The 21,198-nt window shown below is 44.9% G+C and overlaps 1 protein-coding gene across 2 annotated transcripts in view; it reads left to right on the top strand.

The window, feature by feature from the left end:
- EIF2AK2 (eukaryotic translation initiation factor 2 alpha kinase 2) overlaps positions 1-21,198 on the top strand; it is a 120,898-nt gene that overhangs the window by 16,308 nt on the left and 83,392 nt on the right. For both annotated transcript variants that reach the window (XM_056567429.1, XM_056567428.1), the window contains exons 4-6: positions 2,965-3,020; positions 7,174-7,225; positions 18,563-18,666. In XM_056567429.1, coding sequence (XP_056423404.1) covers positions 2,965-3,020; positions 7,174-7,225; positions 18,563-18,666 — 212 coding nt within the window. The remainder of the gene's footprint in view (positions 1-2,964; positions 3,021-7,173; positions 7,226-18,562; positions 18,667-21,198) is intronic.

Genomic DNA, 21,198 nt, shown 5'->3' with positions numbered 1-21,198 from the left:
TTGACCACTCTTCCTTTGCAAACTGCTCCAGGTCTCTCTTATTGGAAGGGTGCCTTTTCCCAACAGCAATTTTAAGATCTCTCCACAGGTGTTCAATGGGATTTAGATCTGGACTCATTGCTGGCCACTTCAGAACTCTCCAGCGCTTTGTTTCCATCCGTTTCTGGGTGTTTTTTGACGTATGTTTGGGGTCATTGTCCTGCTGGAAGACCCAAGATCTTGGACGCAAACCCAGCTTTCTGACACTGGGCTGTACAGTGCAACCCAAAATCTGTTGGTAATCCTCAGATTTCATGATGCCTTGCACACCTTCAAGGCACCCAGTGCCAGAGGCAGCAAAACAACCCCAAAACATCATTGAACCTCCACCATATTTCACTGTAGGTACTGTTCTTTTTTTTTTGTAGGCCTCATTCCATTTTCGGTAAACAGTAGAATGATGTGCTTTACCAAAAAGCTCTATCTTGGTCTCATCTGTCCACAAGACGTTTTCCCAGAAGGATTTTGGCCTACTCAAGTTCATTTTGGCAAAATGTAGTCTTGCTTTTTTATGTCTCTGTGTCAGCAGTGGGGTCCTCCTAGGTCTCCTGCCATAGCGTTTAATTAAATTTAAATGTTGACGGATAGTACACGCTGACACTGATGCTCCCTGAGCCTGCAGAACAGCTTAAATATCTTTGGAACTTGTTTGGTGCTGCTTATCCACCATCCGGACTATCCTGCGTTGACACCTCTCGTCAATTTTTCTCTTCTGTCCATGCCCAGGGAGATTAGCTACAGTGCCATGGGTTGCAAACTTCATGATAATGTTGTGCACTGTGGACAAAGGCAAATCTAGATCTCTGGAGATGGACTTGTAACCTTGAGATTGTTGATATTTTTCCACAATTTTGGTTCTCAAGTCCTCACAGTTCTCTTCTCCTCTTTCTGTTGTCCATGCTTAGTGTGACAGACACAGACACACAATGCAAAGACTAAGTGAACTTCTCTCCTTTTTAATCTGCTTTCAGGTGTGATTTTTATATTGCCCACACCAGTAACTTGCCCCAGGGGAGTTTAAAGGAGCATCACATGCTTGAAACAATCTTATTTTTCCACAGTTTTGAAAGGGTGCCAATAATTATGTCCAGCCCATTTTTGGAGTTTGGTGTGACATTATGTCCAATTTGCTTTTTTTTCCTCCCTTTTTTGGTTTAGTTCCAATACACACAAAGGGGATAAACGTGTATAGCAAAACATGTGTTACTGCAATCCTTTTCTGTGCGAAATACTTCATTTTCTTGAAAATTTTTAGGGGTGCCAACATTTACGGCCATAACTGTGTGTATGTGTGTGTATATGTATGTGTGTGTATATGTGTGTGTGTGTATATATATATATATATATATATATATGAAATATACATACACACACACTCGCAATGACTCTACAAGGCATCTCAGCTGGTTTGTTTTAAAGTCAGACCCCAATAGCCCCCATAAAGAGCCTGTGAAAATCCAATTGTACTTTGTATTGACATTACTCATTTTACCATAAAATGTACAGCAAACCCAAAATATTATTTTGTGTGAGGAAACTGAAAAGAAAACTGAAATTTTGGAGGTTTTAGGGCTGAACACTTTACGGTAAAAATTGCATTTTTTCTTTTATTCTGTGGGTTAATGTGATTAAATTGATACCTATGATTACATACTTTTCTATTATTGTACTGCTTTAAAAAAAAAAAAAACCTCAAACTTTTTTCACAAAATAAGTATGTTTAAAATTGCCCTATTTTGATCACCTATAACTTTTCTAATTTTTAGTTCGGAAATTATTATTATTTTTTATTGATTGCTAATACTGTTTAGTGCTATGCCTATGCAGTATTATTGGTGATCTTCTTCTCTGGTCTGCTCGAAGATGCCAGACAAGAACACGCCCCTGTGTCGTGGGTGATCAGATCAGCCATTTAAAGCGCCTTATTGCCCCAGATGCAGTGATCTCTATTGATGCATCTCAGGGGTCAATGGCTGACATCAGTGCGATTGCTGATGTCTGCCATTACTGCAGGGTCCCCGGTGCTCGCATCATATATATTACATAAATGTACGTCCTGGTTCTAGCGCATCAGGACGTTCATCTACGCCCTATGTCCTTAAGGGGTTAATGGAGCTGCATGTTTCTCCCAGCAGCAGCAAGCTTCTCCTATGCACTGCCATTTAGGGTGCCTCATGCCAGACAGGGGTCTCTAGAGCCCATTCCCACACCAGATACTATAACTGACCCTAGGAAATATTTGTGATCACTTCCTTAGCTTGTTCTTGCAGGCGCCACCTCCATGCGCATTTCCTGGCGATTATTATCATGACGAGAATGATTGTACGCAGTCCTGCAACTTTTTTCAGTGTTGCTAAATGCCTCCGTATTTTCGCTACCTCTGCTTGTTTTACTGCATGGCTGATCCGGTCCATCACGTGTCACCAAGTGCATATTTTTGTTGAGAAGGAATTAAATGGGGCATCTGTTACGTTTTTTGAAAAATCTTGTTTCTCACTTGTCTGATTTTTCTTTTCTTTTAAACAAGACTATGGCAACAGAATGTTGCCAAATAAATTTCCTATGGCACCATCTTGTCTGTTTTAGAAAATCAATGGGGCTTTTCAAAGGATGAAAAAATGTAGTGGGAACCTAGTCTTATAGATGAAGAATGGGGACACACTCTAACTTTAAGTTTCCTAATATAATTTTCTTAATTTAACATTTTCCAAAATAGTGTTTCATTGGACACTACTTTACTACATAATGCCTACATAGCGTTCTTCCACCCATACTTTTTCCTTTAAATCTTCTTCCCTCCTTGGTTGAAATTGATGGACATACTATTTTGTAGTTACATATTATGGTTAAAAAAAAAAAAAAGACTTCTTGATTCTTGTCTAAATATTAATTGATATCTGCTAATTCTGCTTTTTTATTTTGCAGGCTCAACCAGCAGGAAATCCTGCATCCCTCGGCAATCCTGTAGCATTAAATATAAGGTAATTCAGATACGAATAATAGCTGTAGTTCTAGAAACACTGCAAAAACATCTATAGCGTTAATACATTGCTATAATTAAAATAAAAACTTTTGACATGTTCTACAGATGTGTCAAAAGGTTTGATCGGTCGCGGTCTGGGTGTTTAGACTCCACTGACTGCTAGAAAGATTGTTTATCTCATCCTCTTGCTGCAGGAGAAAGATTCTATAGTAAAATCTATGGAGCCTACCTCCTGCAGTTTGATGGGAAAATCATCTCCTGTCTTGTTCCTACAATTGGTGGGGGTCTGAACACCCAGACCTCAACCTATCAAAACTTTTAACACTATGTTTTTGCATCCTGTTAAAGGGTATTACAGTATTTCTTCTTAGGCATATTTACCCCTAAAACAGGATGCACCAGGATACCAAATGGTGATCTTTTTTCTGTACTTTTTAAGCACAGGCTTAAGATGAAACCTTGGTATTGTTTTTGCTTTTTCTTTTGTAAAATAGAAGTCAATGGCAACAGACTGCAACAGGTTTTATCGGTACCTTTTTAATATCTTAAAAAGGGAAACAGGTCATACCCATAGGAAACAAAGTTTTCAAATATAATTTCCAAGACTGATAAGACTGATGTTGAAGATATATTCAGAGGTTATGTTGTTAAATAAGAGACAAAAACATGTTGTGCTTTTTTATTTTTTATGTTTTTGTTATTTTTTAACCATATAAATCTTAACATGAACTGAAATTAGTCTTTTGTTTTTATTTTCTATCCATTATGTTAGTTATTTCAGTGCTATTGTGACACTTCTTTTCATTATGTTCTCCATTAGGTGTGAAGCAGTAGATTTTACTATATATAACATGTTACCAAGTGTTATATATGGTAAAATATACTGCTTGGTTCCCTTTAAAGGGATTCTCCGGATAAAAGTGTATATGTATATGTGTGTGTATGTATATATATATATATATATATATATATATATATATATATATAATATAAATTTGCGAGCTAAGTGCCTCACTATTTCATAGTTTCACATTTGCATCTGTTACACCATAGCTGTCTAGCTCTCCATGTTTTAACTGCATATTCATGTTGCACCTATATCTTTGTGCTGGCAGTGTGCTGCTGCATTCTTCTGTTGCTGTATATCTAGCCTAGTAGCGTGCACCTGTAGGCCAGGTCCATATAATAGTTTGGTATCAACTAAAGTGCTGGCTGACTTATTCATTGTCTATATATATATATAATACTTTTATCCGGATAATCCCTTTAAAGGGAACCAAGCAGTATATTTTACCATATATAACACTTGGTAACATGTTATATATAGTAAAATCTACTGCTTCACACCTAATGGAGAACATAATGAAAAGAAGTGTCACAATATATATATATCCTGACAGCTTGACCGAAGTGTCAATTTAAATAAAGCTGACCTGATGCACTGTCTCTGGCAATGTGAACAGGTAAAAGTATACTGGAAATCTGTTCAAGAACTTATCTTTCAGGTGTGGAGTAGAAGAATACAATTAGACCCTTTGCATTATATATATTCCACTATATCCCCATAGTCACTTCGTCAGGTGAGGGGTCTACATTAGCGGCCAAGGATATACATTTACTGATGTTAGTGGGGGTCAAATGCTTGCTACGACACTGGTTGGTAGCTACAATGCCAGGAATACCAGAGGTGACGTCCACATTTTTGCACTTGCTGGACATGGAGTCTAGAGCAGTGGTTCTCAACCTTTTTGACGACTGTACCCCCAAAGGCTGAAAGTATATCCGCGGGTACCCCCTCGCACGGAACTTGCGCGCGAGTGGTACCCGCGGACAAAAGGCGTGTTCTTACCTTTATACTAATGCTTCCCCCCTCCATCTTTATCCCCTTGTGTCATTATTCCTCCTCCATCTTTATCCCCTTCTGTCATTATTCCTCCTCCATCTTTATCCCCTTGTGTTATTATTCCCCCTCCATCTTTATCCCCTTGTGCTATTATTCCCCCTCCATCTTTATCCCCTTGTGTTATTATTCCCCCTCCATCTTTATCCCTTGTGTTATTATTCCTCCTCCATCTTTATCCCCTTGTGTTATTATTCCTCCTCCATCTTTATCCCCTTGTGTTATTATTCCTCCTCCATCTTTATCCCCTTGTGTTATTATTCCTCCTCCATCTTTATCCCCTTGTGTTATTATTCCTCCTCCATCTTTATCCCTTGTGTTATTATTCCTCCTTTATCTTAATCCCCTTGTGCCATTATTATCTGATATGGCAAAAGGGAATCATAGGAAGGGGGAATGGCGCAAGGGGATTAAGATGGAAGGGGAGAGGGATAATGGCGGAGGGGGGATGAGGAGTATTAAAGCACAAGGCATTAAGATGGAGGGGGGAGAGGGATAATGACGGAGGGGGGATGAGGGAGAAATAAAGCACAAGGCATTAAAATGTAATGCCTTGTGCTTTATTACTTCCCCCACCCCCGCCGCCATTATCCCTCTCCCCCTCCATCCTAATGCCTTGTGCTCCGTCCAATACACTTCCCCCCCCCCCCCCTACCTCGTCCAATACACTCCTCCCCCCCCACCTCGTCCAATACACTCCTCCCCCCCCACCTCGTCCAATACACTCCTCCCCCCCCACCTCGTCCAATACACTCCTCCCCCCCACCTCGTCCAATACACTCCTCCCCCCACCTCGTCCAATACACTCCCCCCCCCCCTCCTCGTCCGATACACTCCCCCCCCCCCTCCTCGTCCAATACACTCCCCCCCCCCCCTCCAATACACCTCCCCCCCCCTCCAATACACCTCCCCCCCCTCCAATACACTTCCCCCCCCCCCTCCAATACACCTTCCCCCCCCCTCCAATACACTTCCCCCCCCCCCCTCCAATACACTTCCCCCCCCCCTCCAATACACTTCCCCCCCCCCCCCTCTCCAATACACTTCCCCCCCCCCCCTCCAATACACTTCCCCCCCCCCCCTCTCCAATACACTTTCCCCCCCCTCCTATACAGTTCCCCCCCCCCCTCCCAATACACTTCCCCCCCCCCTCCAATACACTCCCCTCCAATACACTTCCCCCCTCTGGCCCACACAGTTGTTAACTTTCTTTTTTACCTTGCCTCTGGCGGGACCCTGTATGCTGCTGCTTGATGCAGTGCGACCCGTTCGGCGGGACCGCACTGACGTATGACGTCTTCCTGCATTGTGCGACGACTCCGCGCAACGTAAGGGGAGGTCACATGTCTCCCCGGCAACCAGGCAGCTCACTCACAGTAGCAAAAAAGTGTGCGCTGTCAAATACTGGCCAATGCATGGCCGGTATTTGACAGCGCTTTCGCGTACCCCCGCTCAACCCGTGGCATACCCCTTGGGGTACGCGTACCACGGGTTGAGAACCCAGGGTCTAGAGGGACACTCAGGGATCCAGATAAGGGCACTAAGGCATTTTTCAAAAAATGGAGAGTGGTTATCTCGAAACTAATGTCTGAGGAGGACAGACAGCGTCTGATAAATAAATATAAAATGACAGAATGGTATGCCTTGGAATCTCTTAAGGGTACCTTGGACAACTTAGCGGTGGATTAAACAAGTGAAGCGCTCGGGGATGATGATTTTGCCTATAATGATATGAGACAGGTATGCAGTTTCAGAGATCTTTCTTAACAAGTATGTAGACTACTATTGTTAGATGTTGGGTTTTCATAAATTGTCCGACTGATGTACACAACCAGGAATGGGTTGCACGGCTATCTTAGCAGATTCGTACAAATTGGATGGCGTTACTTGAGAATTTTGACTTCAAAAGGGTCAAAGACCGTATGTAATGTATGCCGGGGCAAGGTATGTGTGACATGTCTGTTACTGTATTACCATTGGATGTATATTTCCTTGTTTGTATTTTTTGAAAAACAATAAAAAATGTTGTTTAAAAAAACCTTTACATATCTTCCGCACTCCCTCGCTTCCTTTGGTACCAGTGCTCCCTGTGTCCGGTGCATTCCTTTCTTGGGTGCAGTGATTCAGCACCTGGAAGAGGAGAACACAGGAGACCTGGAGCAGCAATACCAGATTCAGCGGTGGAGTGCAAAAGGTATGTACAAGTTTGTTTTATATTTTTCTCATTACTACTGCATTTTTATTTTCACAGAGATGTAGCAAGTCCATCATCACTGGTTAATGGAGCTGCCAGTAACATTATGGTATGTTACAGGATTTTTATTACACATCATTTTAAATCAGCTTTTTTCACATTTCAGTTTGTTTGTTCATAATATACAGTACAGACCAAAAGTGTGGACACACCTTCTCATTCAGAGTTTTCTTTATTTTCATGACTATGAAAATTGTAGATTCACACTGAAGGCATCAAAACTATGAATTAACACGTGTGGAATTATATACATAACAAAAAAGTGTGAAACAACTGAGAATGTCATATTCTAGGTTATACAAAGTAGCCACCTTTTGCTTTGATTACTGCTTTGCACACTCTTGGCATTCTCTTGTTGAGATGAGAGAGTCACCTGAAATGGGTTTTCACTTCACAGGTGTGATGGTGTGGGGGTGCTTTGCTGGTGACACTGTTGGGGATTTATTCAAAATTGAAGGCATACTGAACCAGCATGGCTACCACAGCATCTTGCAGTGGCATGCTATTCCATCCGGTTTGCGTTTAGTTGGACCATCATTTATTTTTCAACAGGACAATGACCCCAACACACACCTCCAGGCTGTGTAAGGGCTATTTGACCAAGAAGGAGAGTGATGGGGTGCTGCGTCAGATGACCTGGCCTCCACAGTCACCGGACCTGAACCCAATCGAGATGGTTTGGGGTGAGCTGGACCGCAGAGTGAAGGCAAAAAGGGCCAACAAGTGCTAAGCATCTCTGGGAACTCCTTCAAGACTGTTGGAAGACCATTTCAGGTGACTACCTCTTGAAGCTCATCAAAAGAATGCCAAGTGTGCAAAGCAGTAATCAAAGCAAAAGGTGGCTAGAACCTAGAATATGACATATTTTAACACTTTTTTTATTATGTATATAATTCCACATGTGTTAATTCATAGTTTTGATGCCTTCAGTGTGAATCTACAATTTTCATAGTCATGAAAATAAAGAAAACTCTGAATGAGAAGGTGTGTCCAAACTTTTGGTCTGTACTGTAACTCTATAATTTTACTTTTGTCAATTAATGGAGTTCTCTTAACTGTATAATGCATGACTATAGGCTCCATTAATGTGTACAGATGTGACAGGTCCTCTGTCCATTCTATTAGGCAGGGAGCTGCTACTCGCCTTCTAAAATCCATAACTCTTTTATATTTCCATCTACAGACCCATATAAGGGCTTGTTTTTTGCGTGACCAATTGTACTTTGTAATGAAACCTCTCATTTTACCATAAAATGAACGGCGAACCCCCAAAAAATTTTTTTTAAGGAGGAAATTTTAATGAAAATTTTGTACATTTTGGAGGGGTTCGTTTTCACACAGTACAATTTACGGTAAAAAATTATATGTGTTCTTTATTTTGTGGGTCAATAAGATTAAAATAATACCCATGGATAGATACTTTTAGATTTTTTTTTAAGCGGTACAAAAATATAAAACTTTTTGTACAAAATCAGTAATCTAAAACCGCCCCATTTTGACCACCTATAACTTTTTCATTTTTCTGTATATAGGGCGGTATGAGAGCTCATTTTTTGCACCGTCATCTGTACTTTTTTTTTTTAGATACCACATTTGCATATATAAAACTTTTAGATCATTTTTAATTATTTTTTAAATAAAATGTGACAAAAGCAGCATTTTTGGACTTTTGTTTATTTTTTACGTTTACGCCATTCACCGTACGGGACCATTAACATTATATTTTGATAGTTCGGACATTTACGCACGCGGCGATACCAAATATGTTTATAAAAAAAAAATATTTCCCGTTTTTTGGGGGTAAAATGGGAAAAAAGGTACATTTTCATTTCTTATTGGGGGAGGGGATTTTTCACTTTTATTTTTTTTTTACACTTTTTATGTCCCCATAGGGGACTATCTATAGCAATCCTTTGATTGCTAATACTGTGCAGTGCTATGCATAGGACACAGCACTGCTCAGTATTATCGGTGCTCTGCTCTGGTCTGCTCAATCTCAGACCAGAGCAGAAGACCCGGGAGCCGGCCGGAGCCAGGTGAGAGGACCTCCGGCCGCCATGCTGGATGATCGGATCCCCGCGGCAGCGCTGCGGGTGATCCGATCATCCAATCAAAGTACCGCAATGCTGCAGATGTCATTTTCTGTATTGATCACAGAATCTGAGGGGTTAATGGCGGACATCCGCGCGATCGTGGATGTCGGCCATTTCGGGCGGGTCCCCGGGAGCTGCTAGCAGCCGGAACCTGCCGTGTATGATGCGAGCACCGTTCCGATGCTCGCGGTCATACACAGGACGTAAATGTACGTCCTGGTGCGCTAAGTCCCGCCAAGCCAGGACGTACATTTACGTCCCTGGTCGTAAAGGGGTTAAAGAGACAAATTCTGGCCCAAATATAGTTATAGTGCGCACAGGGCTCAATAAGGACTGTGTAGTATACTGAGGCTGTGGCAATGTCAATTGTCTGTTGGATCCAGTAATCACATAATTCCTGTGTACTCCACACTGTTGTCCATTATGTACAAAACATTTTAAACTGTAAAAATTAAAGCAACATAATATAATATAACATAATATAATATAAAATAATATACACATAGTCAAATACAATTAAAAAAAAAGCTGCACTTCTGTCACTATAACTACCCCACTACTGTTCACTGCATCTAACCCATTATTGGGGCTATGTGAGACTCATCAGACCACCCACAGTGCGATTGCGGGGTCCAATGAGTCAAGATGGCTGCTGGAGGTAGTCTTACCTTCCTCTGCTGCCATCCTGTGATATGGCCATACAAGTAGATCACAAATAGTTCTGATCAGTGACTGCTGCAAATAGTCCCCTATGGGGAGATAAAGATATGAAGTCTTTAAAACAAAACAAACATTTTTAAAAAAATTTAAAAATGTGAATAAGCCTCTTGCGCAATAAAAATGAAAATCACCCCTTTTCATGTCACGCCTCCTCTATTCATGTCTATGAAAGGAAGCGTAATGGCTAGTACACGCTAGGGTGCCAGCCTGGAGATCACAGTGGGTCCCGGCAGCTAGATAGACATCAAGATGTCTAGGGGCAGAGTACCTCTTTAATGGTAAAACTAAGGATGTCCCGATACCATTTTCTTAAGACCGAGTACGGGTACCAATACTTTAATTCTAGTACTCGCCGATAACAATTACAAGTACTTTTATTTTAAAAGGAATCTGACACCAGGGTGACCCGATTTCTGGCGCTGTTTACCGTGCTTATATGTGGGTTCTTGTTCTTCTGTGCAATGGAGGCTGCTGCTGTAGTATGAGCCAAGATTTCTCTCTTCTCCGTTGGACAGAACAGGAAATTTGCATTGGCGGCGAGACCGAGGTCTCCGGAATGATTGCGCTAATGATCACATGGTGAGCAGCGGTAGAAACCGGGTCACCTGCACTATCTGCCTATAAATTCAAGTTACTGCAGATTACTCTGCTGTAAGATTGTCTTTAATAGTAGGTAGTAGCCCCTTGTAGGTAGTATAGATAGGGGCAGACATTAGGGCTGCCCCTTGTAGCCAGCAGGACCCCCTCTTGTAGTTTCTCACTTGCGCCTGTCCGGTGTGGCCGCTCCACAGCCCCGTACTCTAGGGATCGACCGATTATCGCGATTTTGGGCATTATCAGTATCGCACTGCGACCACCGCACCGCGACCGCCCCCCCGACCCACCGCGTCGCACCCCCCACCGTAGTGCTGGGCGGTATACCGGTATGGATTTTTGCCCATACGGGCATCTATGCAGCGTACTAGGCCGGAGCCTGCCCGGAGTGGAGAAGATGACCCCCGGAGAAGGACACCCCGGACCGGTTCACCCTCCACCCGGAATGCCGCCGGACACTACAGGAAGGAAGGAAGGATGGCCCGGACCACCCTGACAGGTAGGGGGAGAGAAACCGGTGGTGGCGGCGGCCTATGGCACCGCAAAAGCCACTGCAGTGCATTGATTTAAAGCTCCCGCTTTAAATCAATGATCTGCAGCGGTGTCGAGGGGGGATAAATAGCCGATAACTTATACCGGAATATCGGTATAAGTTATCAGCTATCGGCCCTAGCCTCCACCGATTATCGGTATCGGCCCTAAAAAAACGATATAGGTCGATCCCTACCGTACTCATCACAAATTGCCCCCTTCTGCCGTCCGCATCATGGCGTCTTATGGAGGAGCATGTGACATACACGTCACTCTGCTTCCTCTGTAGCGTTACGCTGGGCGCAGTGGAGTGACGTGTGTGTTACATGCTCCTTCATAAGACGCCATAATGCGGACGGCAGAACGGGGCAGCGGCAGTGATGCCGACCAGAGAACAGGGCAGCGGAGCACTTCACCAGGGATTTGGTATCAGGGACATTAGAAAAGTCCCCGGTACCATGCAAATACCTGGTATCTGCCCGATACCAATACTAGTATTGGTATCGGGACATCCCTAGGTAAAACTGCCATGTTTTATTCTGTGAGTTAATACGATTAAAATTATACCCATGTTTATATGCTTTACTATAATTATACTTAAAGGGGGTACTCCACTGGAAAACTTTTTTTCTCGAGCGCTTCATTGGGGGACACAGGACCATGGGTTATATACTGCTGACACTAGGCAAAACAATAAACAGTCGGCTCCTCCCAGCAGGGTATATAACCCGCCTCTGGACACAGCATACCTCAGTTTTGAGCTTAGTGTCAAGGAGGCAGACACAGGTCTGGTTTCTCCAGACCTGGTCTTTTTTTATTATTTTCTTAGTTAGGGAAAAGTTAGATTTTCTTTCCCTTTTTTTATTTTTTCTAGCGTGGGGCGACTGGAGCATGGCACTACCTGATCCCCCAGTTGCGAGCATTTCTGAATGACCCGTTAACCCCTCCTCGCCAACGGCCAGCGGCAGGTGTACACCCTGGGTCCGGGTTCCCCAAGACCCCTGTTCGCCCCTTGGGGCTAAAGGCAGGGCGGGATCTTCCCACCATAGTCCCTCTCGGGATCACCGGACGCCTTCTCCCAGAGAGCGCTCTCGATCTCCTTTTCCCTGCTCCCAGGCTTCCTCCCGGTCCAGGATCCCCTCGGGGCGTTCCCGGTCTCCGGGTGAATTAGAGTATTCAGACGCAGAACCCTCTGCTGACTCGGAAGAACTTTCCCGTATGTCAGACATGGTGGAAACTCTGATGTCAGCAGTCAGAGACACTTTCCACCTTCAGGACCCTAACGCCTCCGAGGCTACTCCCGGAGTCTCTTTCCGCCCGGTTCCCAGGGCTACCCCTCTTTTTAGCCCTCATAATGAATTTGAGGAGCTATTAGAAGTGGCATGGAAGCATCCACATAGACTGTTCAACGGAACCAGAAAGATGAGGACTTTGTTTCCCTTTCCTCCGGTTCTTGTGTCCAAGTGGTCTTCACCTCCTCAGGTGGACCCTCCCGTATCACGGCTCTCCAAGACCACTACTCTACCGCTCGCTGATGCGGCTTCCCTCAAGGATCCGTCAGATAAACGTATTGAGAATCTGGTGAAATTCGCCTTCGAAGCAGCGGGATCCCGCTTGTCCCCGGCTTTCGCTTCTACCTGGGTTGCCAGAGCGCTCTCAGCCTGGGCCAGCCAATTACGCCAGGGAATCTTGGCAGGCGCTTCCGCTAGTGACTTGTTGGCATTAACTCAGCAAGTCTCTTTAGCTGGGGACTATCTTTGTGTGGCCTCTTTGGATTCCGCTCGCTGCATGGCCTCTGCCACGGGTAACCTGGTGGCCCTGCGGCATTCCATGTGGCTTAAGGCTTGGAACGCTGATCCAGCTTAGAAGAATTCCCTCACAGAGCTTCCTTTTACAGGATCTCGGCTCTTTGGTAAACGCTTGGATGAAATCATCTCCGATGCCACAGGAGGCAAAAGTTCCCTTTTGCCCCAAAAGCGTCCGCTGTTCTGACTCACGGCGTAAAGCTCCTCCCTTTAGCTCCTTTCGCTTTTCAGGGCATACGGATAAACCGGCGGCCCACCAGGAAAGGAGGGTCCCTTCCTTCAAGACTCGCACCTGGAAGTCGGGCCCCTCTAGCCGCCCTGCTTCTTCCAGGTCCGGACCTCGTAAGCCCCCTTCTGCCTGAAGGGACGCCCCCATCCGAGGCATCGCCTCGGGTGGGGGGACGTCTGTCCCTTTTTTCAGGACGTCTGGCTGGTGCAGGTTCAAGACGCCTGGGTTCGGGAGGTCATCTCCCAGGGCTATCACATAGAGTTCACTTCTATTCCCCAGAATTGTTTTTTCCGGTCCCGTCCTCCACGGTCCCCCGAGCGTGCAGCAGCCTTTCAGGTGGCCCTTCATTCTCTGTTGTCCCAGCGCGTGATCATACCTGTTACTCCTCAGGAACGGTTTTTGGGTTTTTACTCAAACCTTTTTGTGGTCCCCAAGAAGGATGGAGCGGTCCGCCCGATTCTCGATGTCAGACTCTTGAACCGCCATATCTGTCTGCGACAGTTTCGGATGGAATCCCTACGGTCCGTGGTGGCTTCCATGGATCAGGGGGAGTTCCTTTCCTCTGTGGACATTCGGGATGCTTATCTACACATCCCAATCTTTCCAACCCACCAACATTTACTCAGGTTTGCGGTTCCTGCGGGTCATTTTCAATTTGCGGCACTTCCCTTCGGTCTGTCGACAGCACCCCGGGTAATCACCAAGGTACTAGCCGCAGTGGTAGCTCTTCTCCACTCCCGGGGCGTCTCGATTATCCCCTATCTGGACGACCTGCTTATCAAGGCACCCTCTTGGGAGCAGAACCAGGTCAATCTAGACATCACCCTGGACACTCTGACCAGGTTCGGATGGATTATCAACCGTGCAAAGTCCAACCTGTCCCCATCCCAGTCCCTGGTATTTCTGGGACTTCGCTTTGACACGGCATCAGCTCGTCTCTCCCTTCTGGAGAACTAGCTACAGGAGCTCCTCTCCAAAATTCATTTTCTCCAGCGACCAGGGCAGGTGACTATCCACACCTGCATGTCGATCCTCGGCAAGATGGTCGCCTCAATGGAGGCGATTCCTTTTGCACAGTTTCGTTACCGCCCACTTCAGTGGGCCATTCTCTCTCAATGGGACAAATCTCCAACAGAGCATCCGGCTCTCTCTTCGCCGGTCTCTTCTTTGGTGGCTTCCCTACCCCCTCATCCAGGGGGGTCGCTCCTTCCTGCCTCTCAATTGGCATGTCTTAACAGACGCAAGCCTGCTGGGGTGGGGAGGCATATTTCGGGACAGGGTCGCTGGACTCTTTCAGAGGCTAGGCTCCCCATCAACATCCTGGATCTCAGATCGATCTTCCTGTGCCTCCTACATTGGAGCCCCCTGCTTCAGGGTCTCCCGGTCCGAGTACAAACGGACAACGCCACGGCCGTGGCATACATAAACCACCAGGGAGCTCACGGGCCATGAAGGAGACATCAAAGATTCTCAGTTGGGTGGAACTTCACGTTCCAGCCATTTCCGAAGTACACATTCCCGGGGTCGACAATTGGGAAGCAGACTTTCTCAGTCGCTCCACCGCCGATCCGGGTGAATGGTCGCTTCACCCGGAAGTTTTCAATCAGATTTGCCACCTGTGGGGGATTCCTGACGTCGACCTGTTCGCGTCACGTCTCAACAGAAAGGTCCATCACTTTGTATCCAGGTCCCGGGATCCTCTGGCTCTAGGGGTGGACGCGCTCGTCGTCCCTTGGACTCCCTTCGTCCTCCCCTACCTCTTTCCGCCACTTCCGCTTCTCCCCAGGGTGATGAGGAAGCTCAAAGCGGAGGGGTTCTCGGCAATTCTAGTGGCTCCGGATTGGCCCCGTCGCGTGTGGTACACAGACGTGGTCAGTCTCGTGGCAGATGTTCCCTTCCGTCTTCCGGTTCGGCCCGATCTTCTCTCTCAGGGGCCCTTCTGCCACCCCAATTCACTTCCGCTTTGTTTGACGGTGTGGCTGTTGAGACCGCGGTTTTGAAGGCACGGGGGTTTTCTCCTCAGGTAATTCGGACTATGCTCCGTGCTCGGAAACCTTCCTCTGCCAAGATTTATCATCGTACTTGGCGGGCGTACTTCCGTTGGTGTGCGGCTCGCTCTCTCTCTCTCCCACCATTTTCTTCTTGCCAAATCTCTTGTCCTTCTTACAATCTGGGCTGGAGACGTGTCTCGCCCTCAGTTCCCTTAAAGGGCAGGTTTCGGCTCTTTCCGTGCTCTTCCAACGCCCTCTTGCAACAGATCGCCATGTTCGCACTTTTTTACAGGGTGTTGCTCACGGGATTCCTCCATTTCGGTCCCCTACAGCTCCTTGGGACCTTAACCTGGTGCTGGATGCCCTGAAGGGCTATCCCTTTGAACCCTTGAGTCAGGTCTCACTCTGCTTCCTCTCCTGGAAAGTGGCCTTCCTCGTGGCGATCACCTCAATTCGCCGCGTCTCTGAATTAGCGGCTCTTTCTTGCCGTTCTCCTTTCCTGGTTATTCACCAGGACAAAGTGGTACTTCGCCCTGTACCTTCCTTTCAGCCCAAGGTGGTGACTTCCTTTCACCTGAATGAGGACATCATCTTGCCTTCCTTCTGTCCTTCCCCTTCTCATCTGAGGGAGCACAAGCTTCACAGGCTGGACTTGGTTTGAGCGATTCAAACCTATTTGTCGGTCACTTCTTCCTTTCGGCAGTGTGACTCCCTGTTCGTGCTCCCTGACGGTCGGCGGAAGGGACTTCCGGCCTCCAAGGCTACCATCTCCCGATGGATTCGCTCAGCCATTTCGGAGGCGTATTGCTGCAAGGGACAGGTGCCTCCCTTTCGGGTTATGGCTCATTCAACCCGTGCAGTGGGGGCCTCCTGGCCAGTCAGCCATGGGGCTTCGACTCTTCAGGTTTGCAAGGCGGCCACCTGGTCGTCTCTTCACATGTTTGCTAAGTTTTATCGTGTGCACACCTTTGCGTCCTCTCATGCCAGTTTAGGCCGCAGGGTCTTGCAGGCAGCAGTTCAGTCATCTGCCTGAGTTGTCTTTTCCTTTGGGTTGAGTTCTTTCCCTCCCCAGGGACGGCTTTTGGACGTCCCGTGGTCCGGTGTCCCCTATTGAAGTGCTCGAGAAAAGTAGATTTTTTACTTACCGTAAAGTCTCTTTCTCTGATCTTCTATTGGGGGACACAGCACCCACCCATTGGTTGGTTTGTGTTCACTTGGTGTTCCCCTTCCTGGAAGGGGTATATTTTGGTGGTCAGATGTTTTCTGTTTATTTCAGTCCTAGCTTCTTGCTTTGGTACAAAACTGAGGTATGCTGTGTCCACAGGAGGGTTATATACCCTGCTGGGAGGAGCCGACTGTTTTTTGTTTTGCCTAGTGTCAGCCTCCTAGTGGCAGCAGCATATAACCCATGGTCCTGTGTCCCCCAATAGAAGCCCCGAGAAAGAGATTTTACAGTAAGTAAAAAATCTACTTTTTTTTTATTTTTATTTTTTTATCAAATTGTGCCAGAAAGTTAAACAGATTTGTAAATTACCTCTATTTAAAAATCTTAATCCTTCAGCTGCTGTATGATCCACAGGAAGTTCTTTTCTTTTTTGAATTTCCTTTCTGTCTGACCACGGTGCTCTCTGCTGACCTCTCTGTCCATGTTAGGAACTGTCCAAAGCAGGAGAGGTTTTCTATGGGGATTTGCTCCTACTCCTAAAATGGACAGAGGTGTCAGCAGAGAGCACTGTGGTCAGACAGAAAGGAAATTCAAAAATAACTTCTTGTGGATCATACAGCAGCTGATAAGTAGTGGAAGGGTTAAGATTTTTTTTTATAGAAGTAATTTATAAATCTGTTTTAACTTTCTGGCACCAGTTGATATTAAAAAAAATGTATTCCAGTGGAGTACCCCTTTAAAAAAAAAAAAAAACATACTGTTTTAACAAAATAACTGTTTTAAGATTGCCCCATTCTGACCCCCTATAAGATACTAATTTTACATCTTTTTTGCACCGTGATCTGTAGTTTTTAGCGGTATTTTTGTGTTGATGAAACTCTTTGATCGCTTTTTAATATTTTTTCTGACGTGATTTGACCAAAAATCTGAAATTTTGGAGTTTAGAAATGTTTATTTTATTCTTTTTATGGCGTTCACTGTGCAGCATAGTAAACATTGTATGTTAACAGAACAGACATTAAACACCAGCGATCCCAAATATGTTTTTTTGTTTTTATAAAATAATTTAATTAAATTTTAGTGAGAAAAGGATATAATTGATATTTTTCTTTGGGGAGGGGGGGGGGGCGGTGGCCCCCCCCTTGGGGGGCTTTTACTAGCAATCAAAAGATTGCTATGTACTGTTCAGTGCTAAGTAATATGATAATACTGATCAGTACTATTGCCAATCTTCTTGTATAGCCTGTCTGTCCAGGCTGCGCAAAAAGCTCGGCGATCCTGCACGCCAGAGGGAGGTAAGAGACCTCTGGTGGCCATTTGCATGTTATGACTCTCTTAGAAGGCAAGGAAGAAAAAACAAAAGCGCAAAAATGAAGTCGACTGTGTCCTTAAGGCCAAATGTATAGTTAAGCTATGCACCTAGAGTGTAAAATAACATCTCAAAAACAACAGTGGCTCTTAGACTTAAAAATAATTTAAATCAATCAAATTGAATATAAAAAGGTGCTGATTGGTTCCTATAAACAACTGTTCTATGTTAGTACCATTTGGCTAAAGGAGAAACCATCCATGCATTTGTTACTATTTTGTAGAAAAAGTTTCTGCTTTTAGGTTTCAAAAATGGAAAAAAAAAAGGTTGTTTAAATTTGATATAGAATTGACCAAATATATTTTTTTCGGATGCTTCAGACAACCAGATTTTTTATGCATAAAGTAATTAAAGGATAACTATCTTGTTCTAGCGGCTGTATACACAATCAAATTCCCAGTGACTCCGTATTCCGCTCCTAGAGAGAACCAAATTGCCAGACATGCCATAGACTTGCATTGGACTTTTGGATGCGAACGGTACATGGAGTTGCCACCACAACACAATGATAGTTATCCCTTAATGTACTTTGAATATTTACTATAGAATTATTATTAAATCATTGTATTTGTTTTATTCTTATGCAGTTTCTTTATGTTTTTTATGCCTTTATTTATCGGGTAGCTTTGTTACCTTGTCTAAGTACACCATGTGCACCTAATTTTTAGGATGTGCATCCATTTTCCCCTCTCTCCCTTACCTTTGTCTGTTTCCCGTTTGTACCTCTCCCGCCCCCCCTTATTACCTTGCCCCATGGTTATCTGGGCATGTTTAGCTATGTCATGCTGTGTTAATTGCATTGCTCAGTTGGTTGTTTCTTGTCACTATTGAAATTTGATAAAGTTTGGAAAAAAAAATAATTAATTGTATTTTTTTTTTTTTTTTTTAGTATGACGTAAATTATGTTGGACTCTTCAATGAGTTTTGCCAGAGAAATAAATGCTTGGATGCTAGTTTTGTGGATACACGCAGAGGACTTTCTCATATGCCGGAGTAAGTGACAAATAATATTTAAGAATCCTTTTTTTTTTTTTTGTTTTTTTTTTACTCTGATCCTACATCCTGATCCTAAATGTTAATCACATGGTGTCTGAGATGGTCCTTGTGCTTGCAGCCCATTAATAAACATAACGGGGGAGATTTATCAAAACCTGTCCAGAGGAAAAGGTGCCCATAGCAACCAATCAGATCGCTGCTTTCATTTTTAACAAGCCTCTGGAAAATGAAAGAAGCAATTGGATTGGTTACTATGGGCAACTGGGCAACTTTTCCTTTGCACAGGTTTTGATAAATCTCCTCCAACTAGGTTTGACAGCTCTGCACATGCTTGACCAAAGAGCAGTCAATAGGATCAGGCTGTCATGCAGAGAGCCAAATCCTGAACAGGTAATTAAAAAATGAATCCTGTTCCCTAAGCACAGCAGTCTTGTCAGTGCATTTTACATGGTCACTAGAAGCTTAGGCTTTAAAGGGGTACTCCACCCCTAGACATCTTGTTCCCTATCCAAAGCAATTGCGGAGGGGGTCAGGCCACTGGGACTCCCTTCCATCTCTGGCCTTGCACCCTGGCATTCTGAACATTTGTGCTAGGCTTCGGGCGGCCGTGGTCGTCATCCCCCCCCCCCCCCCCCAGTTAATGTCTTTGGGAGGAGGCGTGACAGCTGTGGTCGCTGTTAATCTGGCACAGAGTAGAATTCGCGCTGTGCAGTAGATTACTGGGGTTCCAGGCTGGAGATCGCCAAGGGGCCCCAACAGCCCGACACCCCGTGATCAGACATCCAACCCCAATCCTTTAAATTGGAAATAAGATATCGAGGGGCAGAGTACCCCCTTTAACATGTTTCTGTTACATAGAATGTGCATTGCATCAAAAATAAAACAATCATCCCCAGCCATTTAATTCTTCCCTAGCCCCATATGCTTCTGTGTTTTTACTTAATATGTTCTGTACTTGATGATTATCACCCATGTACAGAGGTTGCATTTAAAGCTAAGTTAGGGTGTGCATTTAAAGAGTACCTGTCACCAAAAAAACTTTTTATATTTTGTTAATCAATGTATTAGAAACAACTTTCTAATACTATGCGATTAACAAAAATGTATCTTTATATTATATTGTATCTCCCTACATGTCCCGATTCAGTGATTTTGGACTCCTGCCAGCCTGGCAGCATGAGTCCGAACCCTCAGTGCAGCCGGGACACTGAAAAGCACAGCGCAGCGCCCTACCCTTCGTTATTTCAGCAGCAGATTCGCGGGGCTAACAGCCCCCCCCCCTCGATTATAAGTACAGCAGCACTAGGATCACGGGGCTGAAAGCTCCATGTGATTATAAGCACAGCAGCAGGATCGCGGGGCTAACAGCACCCTCCCAGGGACCATAAACGCAGCAGCAGCAGGATCGCAAGGCTGAAAGCTCCCCCCGTGATCATAAGCGCAGCGGCAGTAGGATCGCGCAGCTAACAACCCCTAACCCCCCAGAAATTGATTACTGCTAGACATGCTTCTATGATGCATATAAAGACATTTTGCTAAGTTGACAGACTTTTAGAGAGGGCACATCATTGGACTGAGAGAAGCGGGACGGTAATTTTTATAAATTTCCCACCATCTAGGACATCCTAACCTGTTAGGAGGTGTTGGGGGCAGTGAATATGTAAGAGCACTCACACACAGCAAACAGGCTCCAGACAGCCCAAACAGGCCATGAGTGGAGACGATTGTTTGATCCGACTACAAGCACAAGCAGCTCCCACATTTTTATGGTCAGTCATCCATTTTATTACACACCTCTGTCTCTACCCAGACTATTTCCAGGTGCTTAATGAATTTGAGTGTTGTGCCGCCCATTATGTGTCCTGCCATTGACAGACAGCCAACGTTGCCTTTGTTTGCAGTGGTGTTGTAAATGAGAAACCTGGACTGCTATAGACTGAAACTGTATTGTCTTTAGTAACAAATCCGGGTTATGTTTGTGATCCGGCGACCGTCAGGTTCAAGTATGGAGGCCTTTTGGTTAGCACTTCTATCCTGCACCATCTGCTCATGTGGTGCTCCTGGGAGCCATCACATATGACAGGCAGTCACCCCTAGTAGTGGTAACAGGGACACTAACAGCTCAGTGATATGTGCAGGACAACCTACTGCCGCATGTGTTGCCTCTCATGGCAGGATGATGCTTGCCCACACTCATCCAGGTTTCCCAGAAATGTTTCTGCCAGATTGCAACACTTTCTTGGCTTGCCTTGTCACCAGATTTATCACTATTCGTACCCGTCAGATCCAACAAAAAAACATAATTTTTTTAAAATAAGTCACTCAGTACTTAATCCTGACATGTAAGTTTTATGTATCTAGCACCTCTTATTTATTTTTTTATTACATTTTTAATTTAGCTCACTAGTCTGAATTCCTCTGGGGGGGGGCGTGGCCTCACTGTGCAGGTCTCCGCCCCCTCCCTCAGTATGCTGTCTCCCCTAGCATTAGCAAAACTACAACTCCTAGCTTGTCCTCACTGACAGTAGC

Source organism: Hyla sarda, chromosome 3, assembly GCF_029499605.1.
Source record: "Hyla sarda isolate aHylSar1 chromosome 3, aHylSar1.hap1, whole genome shotgun sequence".
In the NCBI taxonomy this organism is placed as follows: Eukaryota; Metazoa; Chordata; class Amphibia; order Anura; family Hylidae; genus Hyla; species Hyla sarda.
Note: the sequence above shows the minus strand (reverse complement) of the source record. Positions and strands in the feature narration are given on the sequence as shown.